The 15,712-nt window shown below is 37.3% G+C and overlaps 2 protein-coding genes across 2 annotated transcripts; both read right to left on the minus strand.

The window, feature by feature from the left end:
• Nucleotides 1–12,031: 12,031 nt before the first annotated feature.
• Nucleotides 12,032–14,482, minus strand: LOC127842424 (acetylcholine receptor subunit delta-like). The gene has a single exon (XM_052371919.1). The coding sequence runs from the start codon at nt 14,352–14,354 to the stop codon at nt 12,996–12,998; it is 1,359 nt and encodes a 452-aa protein (XP_052227879.1). The 5' UTR covers nt 14,355–14,482; the 3' UTR covers nt 12,032–12,995.
• On the minus strand, nt 14,356–15,501 carry LOC127840653 (acetylcholine receptor subunit alpha-like). Its single transcript, XM_052369066.1, has 3 exons — nt 15,134–15,501; nt 14,475–14,660; nt 14,356–14,370 (listed from the first exon to the last, which is right to left on the minus strand). The coding sequence occupies exons 1-3, from the start codon at nt 15,332–15,334 to the stop codon at nt 14,356–14,358; spliced, it is 402 nt and encodes a 133-aa protein (XP_052225026.1). The 5' UTR covers nt 15,335–15,501.
• Between the last annotated feature and the right edge of the window lie 211 nt (nt 15,502–15,712).

The raw sequence follows: 15,712 nt of genomic DNA on the forward strand, positions 1-15,712 counted from the left end.
AACTGTTTTATGGTCAAAATTATGCTTTTTGTATGAAGAAGTCGTTCACAATTATTTAAAAATCGATTCATATCTGGCATATTTTTGGGCGAAACAGGCATGTTCAAGCTTGTTATGGCAAAATTTGACTTCTTACCTCGAAGTGTGACTTTGACCTTTAAAGTAGGAAGGCAGTTGTTACAAATAAAACGTCGCCTAACGACAGTCCTATGTGGTATATTTACTGTTAAAAACACGATAAATGGCGAAGTTACCATCCTAACGAGCTTTTTGATGGCTTAATTTGATCTTTTAATTCTTTAGTGTGACCTTAAACTTTGCGCTAGGTAGACAAATAGTTAAATGAGACGTGTTATTTAGCCATCAATGAATAGCACAGGTACGGCCAATAGACAGAAATTGTAACGCTGTTTACTGGCCAAATTGACTATTTGCCTCTCGGAGTGACCATGACCTTGAACGTTGACGCAGAGAGACTGTGGTTAAAAGCGACACGTCGACATATAATGGTTTACTTTTATAGCCATGTTATTATAAAGAATCCCTCATTATATAGCAAAGTTATGTCTGAGAAAGGAATTTGCTAGCTGTTTTATGACCATATTGACCTTACCTCTTAGTCTGACCTTGACCAATTAGGTAAGGACACATGCCGTCTTATGATGGTTGACATGCATTGATACATGAAAAAGTTATGCATATGGCAGGACATTGCGCAAAGATGTACAAATAAACAGTGCGACTGATATATGCCCCTTTCTTAAAACACTGGTATAAAAAATGATTGAATATCGAACAATAAAACATACAATGATACACTAAAGTGAATTGAACCATCATAACTAACAACGCAGTCAAAGAGAGGAAACTGCGCCAATGCTATATTCAGTATAAGCAAGAGTTGTCCCAAAGGTTAAATAGGCTTAATTTATGACTTAAGTGATACAAGTATACCCAAATAGATTTAATTGGTTTGTGTGAAATCTATGCGAAAACAACAACTACAACGACTAGTGAGCAAAGTAAACGAATTAATATAAAACAATCAAAACGTACTGAAAGTTACATTTGTTTCTTGTTGGTTACATGAGTGTTTATTTAGAGGATAATACACGGCTTAGCCGGGCCGGGCAGTGATAATCGGCCCGCAGGGAGCATAACGGCCCGAGTATGCAGCAAAGATCACAATATGAAAACAAATGATGTTTCATCTGATAGTGAGAGTGACTAAGCAGAAGATGACCCAGCAAATAACTGTTGTGTTTGCAATAAGTTTTCACCTCCAGGAATTGGCCAATGCGATGGGATAGTGTTTGTAAAGTGGGAGCAATGCACAGCATGTGGCCATTGGTGCTCAGAAGTCAGAGTTGTACGAATGCTCTCAGATTTCTTCTGTCCACATTGTACAGACCGTGAATGTTGAATGTCAAGGCTTATTGACCATGTCATTCTCTACTTTGTGACTTTCTAAACTTTCCATCAATTAGATTTGTGTTAAAGTTATTATTATCTGTTTTTAATAATGTTATGTAATGTTATAATGATTTTAACAATTAAATGAAATTATTTACATATATTATAACTGTTGTGCAATTGATATAATTGTTTACATGCATATTGAATGTGATGCTAAATACAATACAGTTGTTTACTTAAAAAGCACAAAGTTGATTTTAATTGTTGATATGCATATTGAATGTGATGCTAAATACAATACAGTTGTTTACTTAAAAACACAAAGTTGATTATAGATCTAAAGTGTTTGAAAAAAACATGATAAACTTGTCACTGTTGTTTTCTTCTAATGGCAATCACCAAATAAAGTAACCTCCTCTGCAGTGTCTTTGTTAAGGTTACAGTATACTTAATAACCGTTTCATGTAGGACTGTACTCTCTAAAAAAATATCCTAGTTGATTCGAAGGCATGTTGTACACTTTAAACTATTGTTCTGGCTTTATTATTTGGAGAAAAAAGTACGGCGTGAATAGGTGCTCACTACAAAATCCCTGACATATGATAAACTTAAAGACTATAGTAAAACATTGCACCGAAAAAGGTTACATTCCACTAGAAAACGGCCGGAAAAAAGTTGCAAAAACAGTCGATTTTGACTTTTGACAAGTTCTTTCTTGGTTCGTACATGACATATCTTTTTTATTGTACAAATCAACTCCGCTTAGAATGGCCTTTAAGAAAAGGTAGGTTATAGGGGTCTCAAATAAATGTTGCATTTATTTTCGCTCAAAGATGTCGCTTTTACATTGAATTGTATAGGGTAACTATTTAGTATATTATGACCTTCATGGTGTTTACAGCATGCACGTCTTGACTTAAACTATGAACAGTCAATCAAAACCCACGACTCATCCAGAACGTTACTTTCAATTTACCGGTTTGACACAGCCAACACATTTGATTATTTTGATGTAAACAGACGATAAACATTTGGAAAAAAGGCATGAAATCAAACGACAAAAGGTTAATAATAATTTTCGTAATGACTCATGGTTATATTTTTGAAATATTTTAGATGTAACATATTTTTAAAAATTACCCACGACTCAACCAACATATAGCATATAGTAAAGAATGTATTATATGTACTTTACATATTTTCAGTTATAATTTATCGTAACGAAATATTTTTAAATTTAAATTTTACCAATGAACGATATATCCCACCCACTTCATGTCATATTCAAAAGATGAAAACTTATGTAAGATACAGCTACAGCGAAAATTACTAATAAACCATTTAACAAGAGGCATTGATTGCCTCGAAGCTCTCACCTGCATGCGAGGTGAACAAATCGTCAAAACTTGACCCGGCGACCTGTACTATACCTGACATGGCCTAGGTATTGTACAAATAACGTTTTGACCAAGTTTTTCCATTTGTATAACCGAAAGTGCTACCCCAAAATGTCATTTTTTGAAATAGAATGACTATCTTTAATTGAGATGTCAGTAATTCTACACAATAAACTAACGTGTAGTTGTACATGTTCTATATTTTAAAAACGCATACATTTATGTATTGTCCTAATTAGTAAGAAAAAGTTATTAGACCGGACGGACTCGTATGTCATATAGGAAAGAACAAACGCTAGATGACTGATTGAAAAGGGGCATTTATTATGTGCAAAATACCATAAAGCAAGACAATGAAAATAAAACATGTTCTTCCTAAAATGACATAATGGGCGGTAAAACACGCCACAAGGGAAACAGGAACGGGAACCCCGCCGCCCATGGAGTACGGGAGAAGACCGCAAAAATAAAAATAAAACAGGGGGAGGTAACAGTTCCTGGAGGGGTATTGACACAGCGTAAAATAATAACGGAACAGAATGTAAAACAAGTACATATCTTAATTAATGTGGCCATAGAAAAGAAACAAAGCCTTTTCGAGAATGGTCTTTTCGAGCAGTATGTTATCAAGAGACAAATGAAACCCACTTAATACTTTTGTTTTAAGAAAACTGCTGTAAAGGTAAAATTAATAAGTTTGGTGTTGGATTATTATTCTCCGAGTATTCAAGGGATAATAGAAAAATTGTACACAACCAAATGAAACGAACAGCATATAACACGAACAGCATATAACACGTATAAGAATTGCACGTCAGATGGCATTCAACATGACAACGTGCGACTAAAATATATCACACATTGCAATGTATGTGACAATGGATAAAAACTACAAGCAAGGCAAATAAAGTTGAATGAAAGTAAATAAAATGTACAAAAAAACCCATACATAAATAACATCAGACGCGTTATATTTAACACTAGTAGCAGGCAAGTAAGTGTATTCCTAAAAGCGGTTTCCATTGACCTCTTTCTGGTAATTTTGTACAAAAAGCGAATACAGCATTTAATTCGAAATGTGAAATAATACATTTTAATGCTTGCTTATCATCACTCAACTAAAATCGAGGAACACTTGCACTTGTTTTTAATAACCCCGCAAAAGCTATGCTCACGTCAAATATGATATCCCTCTCCGATATAACATTATGGTGTTTCTGTTTAGACATACCGGCTTTTAAAACAAAACAACAACGAGAAATCAAGTTAAAAATAAGGTACATTATTTTACCCAGATCCACTTATAGCGAATGCAAGAATAATGGCTAGGATGTTCAGGATAAAAAATATAGCAAAAAATAGATTGTCCAAAGCCAATACAAAGTCAGGCCAGTCTATTTCTTTCGGACGTTGTTCAGGCTCGGGTCCGGGCTCGCTAGAAGTTGGGGTTGGAGATCTGTCGGGCTGCATTTCCGCCGCGTAGATCGGGGATCGCACTATCATAGGAGGGTCGCCCTCGGAGCGCAGGCCGATGCCGATTGGGTGATTCATATGTGTAGATACAGGAGGGACCGACAGAATGTCATCGCTCAGGTCTCGCATACCCTTCTTATAGAAAGCTTCCATGGGTGGAGGGTCGGCGAAGAATTCATCAGGTTCCACTTTGTTATTCTTGCCGAGAATGTTCGCAAGTGTCCATGCTGTTTTCTGGCTGGTTTTAGATAGTGTCGACATCTCTAGTTGGGAAACATTTGTCCTCGTCTTGAAAATTGAACTTATAAAAGACAGACACGACTGGCATTTATATTGGGACCGTATTTCTTGTTCCTCTTCCGTGTTTTCGACCCGTCTCAGAATGCTCTGGCGTACTAAAACCGACTGGCTAATTGCGTCTTGAGCGGACGCGACTTCTTGATAGGCTGGCGGTGGAGACGTTGGTGGAGTTAACCTTCGTGTGGACCTTGTAGTAGTGAACCGACGTGTTGATGTTTCCCTTCTTACAGACATTACTGAAGTCGCCCGGCTATCGGTACTGGGCGCTGATTGTGTTCTTCTAACTCGGCTATCGTCATTTGATGAGCATATCACTTTGTTCTTTAAATTGAAGATTGCTTTGGTGAAGGACTTTAGAGACGGATTCAATGGCGTATCGTCGCCTTGATTGTGAAGGCGCAGCTGGATCATGGTGATAAGCACTATCACGGTACTGATCATGCATTCGAGCAGCAGGTAGACGCTCATTACTGGAATTGACGTCATCCCTTCCGGCATCACCTTGGTGATAACGAGCAGGAAGATGGCGAAGGAGAGGAAGAGCACCATGGCATAGCCGCTCTTCTCCCCGCTCTCACAGGGAAGCGCGAATACGAACGTGTTTAAGACGGACAACAGGACGATCGAAATCATAAAATTAACCATGAAATACACGGGTTTTCTCTTCAGTACGAGACGGAAAGAAAGTGCTGATGTCTTTTTGTCACTGGAATCAAACGTGGAAGCGCTCAAGAGGTCCCAGTTCGCATTAGTCTCGAAGTTATCGGTATTGAAGCCGTATTCGCCATGCTGTATATTTATTTGATCCTTTGTGCTGGACCAAGTGGCAAGCTGAATGTCGCATGTCTGCGTGTCGAACGGGAAATACGTCATATCAAGCGTGCATGTGCTTTTGAAAACCTGATACGGGCGCCACGTGATTTGACCATCGTTCGTAATAGTCAGGTAAATGAACGGGTCACCAAGGCCGGTTATCGTTGCATATGCATTTGCCAAAGCTAAATCTGGTTTCCATACAGCATCTTGGGGAATCTCGATGATTGAGATTCCACTGAAATTCGCAGGCGTCCATGTCATGAACATATCAAACCACGTGATCTTCATGAATGACGTCGACGTGATCATTTGTTCCACTTCATCTACGTTGTTGACGGCCACAAGGAACATGTCGATGCTGACCTGAAATGAGTTACGATCTATTTATAAAAGCTTGCTTAAAGTGAGACGAAGTCAATAACAAAAAATAAATTGCAATACGTGTCATACTATGCTACATAACAAGTATAAAATTAAAGCAACAAAGTCATTCAATGTATGTTTAATGTAATATTTGGCAGAAGCGTTTGCATTATAATAAGATATATCAAATATCTCATCTCCTTAAACTTGCCGACATGAAAGAACAATTAATGTATATGCATACACAGTAATATAAGATAATTAAACATATAACAATCACGTCAAATTGTTTGTTATATGAATGCTTCTAAACTGCATCTACATTTGGAATTTCAATTATAATTTGTCACTATTAAGGTAGCGCACCCCTAATGATTTCCCGCGATTTTTTTTACGATCATTGCCGATCTTCAATGATCGGTTATTTCCGAGAGATGCATTTTTTTTCTCCAAACTTCGAATGTTGATATATGTTTACGTAATTCCTTTAGAATACATTATTTTCACAATAAATATTGACTTTGATCCAAATATCATCTAAAAAAAATACCATTTCGCGATTTCTTCAAAGATAAACGGACTTTTTAACTGTTTACTTATGGATATCTAATTTAAGCTTGCACAAATGTGAAGTTGTCGTGGCCTAGTTGTTAAGGCAATGGACAAAAATCTTTTGGGATCTTCCCGCGCAGGTTCGAATCGTGCCGACATCACATACTTTTTGTGACGCGTTTTATTTCTTTTCTAACGTAATTTGATTTAATATAGCATATATGCTATGATTATTGTTAAATATGTTGACATTTTTATGCACATCCTTCAATTTTTAAATTAAAACAACGTTATGTCTAAATTGGGCGTTTTACTGCTGAAAATACGAATGATGCATGTTGCATTTTTATTTTTATTTCAAAAAGTAAACGGTAAATCTGTCTATTTTTTGGTATTTTTGCTGTATATAGTGCTTCTATAAAAACAACGTTTTAAATATAACTTAAATGATACTATTTTGAATATTATGACACTTTGTTTTTAACCGACCCAATTTTTACTTGGCTGAAATCTCCCACATTTCATGGCGCTCTTCCATAGATTAAAAATTGTAAAAAATGAATGTCTGTACAAGAATACATTTTTCATCTTGTTTAAACTTAAATTACCTTTACTGCATCTATACACACCAACTGCATGCCCATATTTGGAAATTTGAATGAATTATGGAATCTTTATATACCCCAGGGGTGAAAATAAACTGGACAAAAGCCGAGCGTGGGGGTGGTTTTGAAAAAATCGGTATATTTTTTTTAAAAAGCATTGAAAGCCTACCTACAAATTTGCATGTAGTACAGTGAAATGATGCTGATTGAGAAAATAATTAATTAGATTATATTTGGATATGTGCCCATTAGGGGTGCGCTACCTTAATAAGTTTTAAAGAAACCAACCACAACTACACAATTAATAAAGTATTGTACACTTTTCCTTTGTAACTAAAGATTTAATAAAAAAACCTATTGCAGAATATTGTTTTTACACTCCTTACATTCAGTCCAGAACCGCTGTCTTTGATGGGCCTCACGCGAGGAGTGTAGGAAGAATCGTTTAGTTTCGAGAATAGAAGAGTGCGCATGTCCTCCTTCGAGCCACCTTCTACAGTGGTCATGTGACACATCATCAGCAAAAGGAATATCAGCGTGCATGACGTCATGGCGACAACCGAGGTTTGTGACGCAATCGTTCTCATTCGTCAAGATTTGGTAATATTACTAAAAAACACATGCAATTAGCGCATATCCTTCTTTCTTCTCGATGTTTACTCTTGAAACGGATGCAGAAATTAGATTTTAGTTATTAACAATAAACTTATCCATATAAACCGTATAGGTAATTGAAGTGTTTAATTCTATTTTATTAACCACTCACAATTATAAAGGTGAATGCACGATAAAAAAAAATAAAGTCTCGAACTATAACCATTTAACACTAATACCGTTGTTAGTTGTCCTTATAGCCAAATTACCTACTATTGTATCCCATAATTTTAATGTAAAGATCTTTTAAGATCTTTCAATATATATATATATATATAAATATATTGTAGATCCCTTGCTTAAACACCGTGCAATGCTATAGAAAGCAAATCGCTCGTTAATACGACACATAGATATCATATATACAATAGAGGTGTTATTTGACGTACAGAAACCATTGCTTTATACTTCTGTTTATCGAGTATCGATTACAGGTTAATGAGCGGTTTTACTTGGTGCAAAGTTACTTCCATTATTTGTTAGTAGTTTTTACGATGGCTTAGATAACGTTTTCAATGCACACTCATTGAAATTAATAATTACTTTTGATTTCACGCACTACTAAACAAGTTAATTTGTATATACGCCCAAGTAATTTATTCATTGAGTCTTGTTCTGAGAAAACTGGGCTTAATGCATGTGCGCAAAGTGTCGTCTCAGATTAGCCTGTGCAGTCCGCACAGGCTAATTAGGCACGATACTTTCCGCCTAACCTTGATTTTCGGTAAGGAGGGACTTCCACGAAACTAAAAATACCATAAATGCGGAAAGTGTCGTCCCTGATTAGCCTGTGCGGACTGCACAGGCTAATCTGGGACGACACTTTACGCACATGCATTATGCCCAGTTTTCTCAGAACGCGACTCAATTGGCTTAGAAATTTATCCGTTTTTCACGTAATAGGTTTCGATTTTGTCTAGCCAACTTTAGCGATGACGTTTCAAAGATGGTACAATAAACAACACCAGTGTTGTAAATTATTGCGTACCATTGAACACGTTTTCTCTGTGTATTTGATTTCTTTTCTTTGTCGATCCAGTGCTAAAACTGATACCATTTTGTTATGTTCAAATGGACACTAAAAGTGACTATGTAATTTGAGGTATTTAAACACAAGTTTATTCGTTAAAATGCTGACATAGTTATTATTTGCAAAGTCAAAACAGTAAAGTTACCAGGCTGCAGGATCACGTGACTATTTGGGGTTCCACTTTTAAATTTATTGGATTTTAACGACGGTAAGTGGTGCTTAATTTCAAATAACATTTTTAAACAAGTTATCGTGCGAAGTTCAACTGTTGCATAAAAGACACTTTTTTATGCTGCTTTAATATGGAAATGTGAAATACATCAGAATTACTTTATTTTATAAGCATGTGTTCCTGTTCCAAAATTCCATTTTACCGCATTTATTTAACACGGTCATGTTTTACGCTACGTGAAATTTTGTCACCGATTTCAGCCGTTTTCAAGGATTTACTCTTATACCTTAAGATATCGACACAAATTGCAAGAAAATCTGTCTTTTATGCACTATAGATTTTTGAAATAATAAAGTTCTTAACGGCGTGATTAAATTTTGTCCAGCCAGTGTGTAAACCCCTGAAAACTCCGTTGATTCCGCACCCTGGTTACTGTGATTAGTAAAAGGTCATGCATGTTTGGAATGTTTAACCGAGTCAGTGCTAGGGACGGATATGTGAAGGTCTTCAAGGCGAGTGTGTTCGACTCATGTGCCAGTTCAGTCAGCATACATAACCTGTTATTTTCAACGAAATTAAGCTGGGTAACAAAAAGTTCTTTGATTAAAGAATGTTATTACGATATATGATAATTAAAGCTTGCAGAAGATGTGTCCCAACTTTGAAACATGAGCTTGTTATTATAAGAGTCGCGTTCTGAGAAAACTGGGCATAATGCTTGTGCGTAAAGTGTCATTCCAGAATAGCCTGTGCAGTCGACACTTTCCGCCTTAACTGGGTTTTCGTGTAGAAGAAACATCCTTTGAACGAAAAATTCCGCCTAAACTTGATTTTCGGTAAGGAAGGACTTCCTTGACACTAAAAATACCATAAAAGCGGAAAGTGTCGTCCCTGATTAGACTGTGCGGACTGCACAGGCTAATCTGGGATGACACTTTACGCACATGCGTTAAGCCCAGTTTTCTCAGAACAAGGCTCATACAGTTGAATCGCTAACCTGTTCGACTCAAGGGCGTATCACCCTATAATTTATAAGAATCCTGTTGCACCAAGAGCAAACCCAGATCGAGCATTCTTTTATTAAACATGTTAAACACATACTTTTAAGCACCGGATGTAGACAACTTGACGGCGAATAGATTAAACATTAACTGCCCTCCCCCAGCTGTTACAACTCTCCCGAATCTCTTAGAAATGTCCATTTGTTATACACACTATACATAAAGTAAAAATAAATTTGACTTATTTTTTTGTTTAGTTATCCTACCCTTAACCCATTTATGCATAGCGTCTAGAAAAAAGGCCTGGACAAACAGCGCAGACCCAGATGAGACGCCGCCTGATGCGGCGTCTCATTTGGGTCTGCGCTGTTTGCTTAAAGGAATTTCTGTAAGAAATATTCTAAATATAGAAATACATATACTGAACATCCCTAATTTTGGAAATAAATTGATCCAATTTAGAAGGATGGAAGAGTCCACTAGGCTTAAATGGGTTAAAATCCTGATCTCGGCACACCGGCCAATTACCGGAGCTCACTTCTCCATCATTGTTTAACCGATGTGCAAAACCTTGGTATCAAAACAACGCAGGATACTCCATATTAAAAGAATAAATCAATGCCTGTTCGCAAAAGTCTACCGTTAAACGGTCATAAAACCTCAAACCTGCAAAAACATTTGAGCGTTGATCTGGCTACCATAAAAATACGTTGCAAACATCCATAATTCGGTTTCACAGTAATTCACATTGTAATTCAAAATTAAACTAAGTTAACTTTCGGTCTGCAATCAAAGACAGGTCAGTTCAACAACCAATTCGAACCCATGAGAACTCAGCTTTGTTGTAAACCATTTCCACGTCAAATATGGTGCGCCGTGGGTGAATACTTTCCGTAGAATAGTTCGAAAGCAGATTCTCGCAACAGATTGGATTTTGAGGGACAGTTATAATTTAAAGGGTTCTTTTAGTGTAATTGTGAACATTTTATATAGAATATATAAAAAACAAATGTTTAAAAATCGACTCATTGCTTGTTGTTAAGTTATTGTGTACACAAAAATGGATTTTTTTTTGGGGGGGGGGGGCGGTAGGGTTTTAGCAGCTTGGGGAGTGGTGTGCAGATGAGGGGAGGGGGAGCAGCTAATGCCGAGTTAGTTCGCTATGACTCGTGCAGATAAATTTGCGTCCCCACTAAAAGTACAATGACTCACGAACAGTTAATCAATCAACAAAAGTCCGACAAATTTGCTACTGTGAGCATTTTTATGATGGGTATAGAACAAAGCAGAAAAAAATCGTCTCTAGTTTGCGATCGACAAAACAGAACATTTCTATGCGTGTTTGTGTTAGCACCTCACACCTGCGTCGATCACTCTTAGTACCTCACACCTGCGTCGATCACTCTTAGTACCTCACACCTGCGCCGATCACTGCTAGTACTTCACACCTGCATCGATCACTCTTAGTACCTCACACATGCGTCGATCACTCCTAGAACGTTACTTTCAATTTACCGGTTTGACACAGTCAACACATTTGATTATTTTGATGTAAACAGACGATAAACATTTGGGAAAAAGGCATGAAATCAAACGACAAAAGGTTAATAATAATTTTCGTAATGACTCATGGTTATATTTATGAAATATTTTAGATGTAACATATTTTTAAAAATTACCCACGACTCAACCAACATATAGCATATAGTAAAGAATGTATTATATGTACTTTACATATTTTCAGTTATAATTTATCGTAACGAAATATTTTAAAATTTAAATTTTACCAATGAACGATTTATCCCACCCACTTCATGTCATATGCAAAAGATGAAAACTTATGTAAGATACAGCTACAGCGAACACTACTAATAAACCATTAAACAAGAGGCATTGATTGCCTCGAAGCTCTCACCTGCATGCGAGGTGAACAAATCGTCAAAACTTGACCCGGCGACCTGTACTATACCTGGCATGGCCTAGGTATTGTACAAATAACGTTTTGACCAAGTTTTTCCATCTGTATAACCGAAAGTGCTACCCCAAAATGTCATTTTTTGAAATAGAATGACTATCTTTAATTGAGATGTCAGTAATTCTACACAATAAACTAACGTGTAGTTGAACATGTTCTATATTTAAAAAACGCATACATTTATGTATTGTCCTAATTAGTAAGAAAAAGGTATAAGACCGGACGGACTCGTATGTCATATAGGAAAGAACAAACGCTAGATGACTGAAAAGGGGCATTTATTATGTGCAAAATGCCATAAAGCAAGACAATGAAAATAAAACATGTTCTTCCTAAAATGACATAATGGGAGGTAAAACACGCCACAAGGGGAACAGATACGGGAACCCCGCCGCCCATGGAGTACGGGAGAAGACCCCAAAATAAAACTAAAACAGGGGGAGGTAACAGTTCCTGGAGGGGTATTGACACAGCGTAAAATAATAACGGAACAGAATGTAAAACAAGTACATATCTTAATTAATGTGGCCATAGAAAAGAAACAAAGCCTTTTCGAGAATGGTCTTTTCGAGCAGTATGTTATAAAGAGACATATGAAACCCACTTAATACTTTTGTTTTAAGAAAACTGCTGTAAAGGTAAAATTAATAAGTGTGGTGTTGGATTATTATTCTCCGAGTATTCAAGGGATAATAGACAAATTGTACACAACCAAATGAAACGAACAGCATATAACACGAACAGCACATAACACATATAAGAATAGCACGTCAGATGTCATTCAACATGACAACGTGCGACTAAAATATATCACACATTGCAATGTATGTGACAATAGATAAAAACTACAAGCAAGGCAAATAAAGTTGAATGAAAGTGAATAAAATGTACAAAAAACGCATACATAAATAACATCAGACGCGTTATATTTAACACTAGTAGCAGGCAAGTAAGTGTATTCCTAAAAGCGGTTTCCATTTACCTCTTTCTGGTAATTTTGTACAAAAAGCGAATACAGCCTTTAATTCGAAATGCGACATAATACATTGTAATGCTTGCTTATCATCACTCAACTTAAATCGAGGAACACTTGCACTTGTTTTTAATAACTCGCGAAAGCTATGCTCACGTCAAATATGATATCCCGCTCCGGTATAACATTATGGTGTTTCTGTTTAGACATACCGGCTTTTAAAACAAAACAACAACGAGAAATCAAGTTAAAAATAAGGTTCATTATTTTACCCAGATCCACTTATAGCGAATGCAAGAATAATGGCTATGATGTTCAGGATAAAAAATATAGCAAAAAATAGATTGTCCAAAGCCAATACAAAGTCAGGCCAGTCTATTTCTTTCGGACGTTGTTCAGGCTCGGGTCCGGGCTCGCTAGGAGTTGGGGTTGGAGATCTGTCGGGCTGCATTTCCGCCGCGTAGATCGGGGATCGCACTATCATAGGAGGGTCGCCCTCGGAGCGCAGGCCGATGCCGATTGGGTGATTCATATGTGTAGATACAGGAGGGACCGACAGAATGTCATCGCTCAGGTCTCGCATACCCTTCTTATAGAAAGCTTCCATGGGTGGAGGATCGGCGAAGAATTCATCAGGTTCCACTTTGTTATTCTTGCCGAGAATGTTCGCAAGTGTCCACGCTGTTTTCTGGCTGGTTTTAGATAGTGTCGACATCTCTATTTGGGAAACATTTGTCCTCGTCTTGAAAATTGAACTTATAATTGACAGACACGACTGGCATTTATATTGGGACTGTTTTTCTTGTTCCTCCTCCGTGTTTTCGACCCGTCTCAGATTGCTCTGGCGTACTAAAACCGACTGGCTTATTGCGTCTTGAGCGGACGCGACTTCTTGATAGGCTGGCGGTGGAGACGTTGGTGGCGTTAGCCTTCGTGTGGACCTTGTAGTAGTGAACCGACGTGTTGATATTTCCCTTCCTACAGACATTACTGAAGTCGCCCGGCTATCGGTATTGAGCGCTGATTGTGTTCTTCTAACTCGGCTATCGTCATTTGATGAGCATAGAACTTTGTTCTTTAAATTGAAGATTGATTTGGTGAAGGACTTTAGAGGCGGATTCAATGGCGAATCGTCGCCTTGATTGTGAAGGCGCAGCTGGATCATGGTGATAAGCACTATCACGGTACTGATCATGCATTCGAGCAGCAGGTAAACGCTCATTACTGGAATTGACGTCATCCCTTCCGGCATCACCACGGTGATAACGAGCAGGAAGATGGCGAAGGAGAGGAAGAGCACCATGGCATAGCCGCTCTTCTCCCCGCTCTCACAGGGAAGCGCGAATACGAACGTGTTTAAGACGGACAACAGGACGATCGGAATGATAAAATTAACCATGAAATACACGGGTTTTCTCTTCAGTACGAGACGGAAAGAAAGTGCTGATGTCTTTTTGTCACTGGAATCAAACGTGGAAACGCTCAAGAGGTCCCAGTTCGCATTAGTCTCGAAGTTATCGGTATTGAAGCCGTATTCGCCAGGCTGTATATTGATTTGATCCTTTGTGCTGGACCAAGTGGCAAGCTGAATGTCGCATGTCTGCGTGTCGAACGGGAAATACGTCATATCAAGCGTGCATGTGCTTTTGAAAACCTGATACGGGCGCCACGTGATTTGACCATCGTTCGTAATAGTCAGGTAAATGAACGGGTCACCAAGGCCGGTTATCGTTGCATATGCATTTGCCAAAGCTAAATCTGGTTTCCAAATAGCATCTTGGGGAATCTCGATGCTTGAGATCCCACTGAAATTCGCAGGCGCCCATGTCATGAACATATCCAACCACGTGATCTTCATGAATGACGTCGACGTGATCATTTGTTCCACTTCATCTACGTTGTTGACAGCCACAAGGAACATGTCGATGCTGACCTGAAATGAGTAACGATCTATTTATAAAAGCTTGCTTAAAGTGAGACGAAGTCAATTACAAAAAATAAATTGCAATACGTGTCATACTACGCTACAAAACAAGTATACAATTAAAGCAACACAGTCATTAAATGTATGTTTTATGTATTATTTGGCAGAAGCGTTTGCATTATAATAAAATATATCAAATATCTCATTTCCTTAAACATGCCGACATAAAAGAACAATTAATGTATATGCATACACAGTAATATAAGATAATTAAACATATAACAATCACGTCAAATCGTTTGTTATATGAATGCTTCTAAACTGCATCTACATTTGAATTTCAATTATAATTTGTTCTTATTAATAACTATTAAAGAAACCAACCACAACTACACAATTAATAAAGTATTGTACATTTTTCCTTTGTAACTAAAGATTTAATAAAAAAACTTATTGCAGAATATTGTTTTTACCATCCTTACATTCAGTTCAGAACCGCTGTCTTTGACGGGCCTCACGCGAGGAGTGTAGGAGGAATCGTTTAGTTTCGAGAATAGAAGAGTGCGCATGTCCTCCTTCGAGCCACCTTCTACAGTTGTCATGTGACACATCATCAGCAAAAGGAATATCAGCGTGCATGACGTCATGGCGACAACCGAGGTTTGTGACGCAATCGTTCTCATTCGTCAAGATTTGGTAATATTACTAAAAAACACACGGATTTAGCGCATATCCTTCTTCCTTCTCGATGTTTAATCTTTAAACGGATGCAGAAATTAGATTTTAGTTATTAACAATAAACTTATCCATATAAACCGTATAGGTAATTGAAGTGTTTAATTCTATGTTATTAACCACTCACAATTATAAAGGTGAATACACGATAAAAAAAATAAAGTCTCGAACTATAACCATTTAACATTAATACCGTTTTTAGTTGTCCTTATAGCCAAATTACCTACTATTGTATCCCTTTATTTTAATGTAAAGATCTTTTAAGCTCTTTCAATATATAGAAGTATATATTGTAGATCCCTTGCTTAAACACCGTGCAATGCTAT

This window comes from Dreissena polymorpha, chromosome 8 (genome assembly GCF_020536995.1).
Source record: "Dreissena polymorpha isolate Duluth1 chromosome 8, UMN_Dpol_1.0, whole genome shotgun sequence".
Classification (NCBI taxonomy): Eukaryota; Metazoa; Mollusca; class Bivalvia; order Myida; family Dreissenidae; genus Dreissena; species Dreissena polymorpha.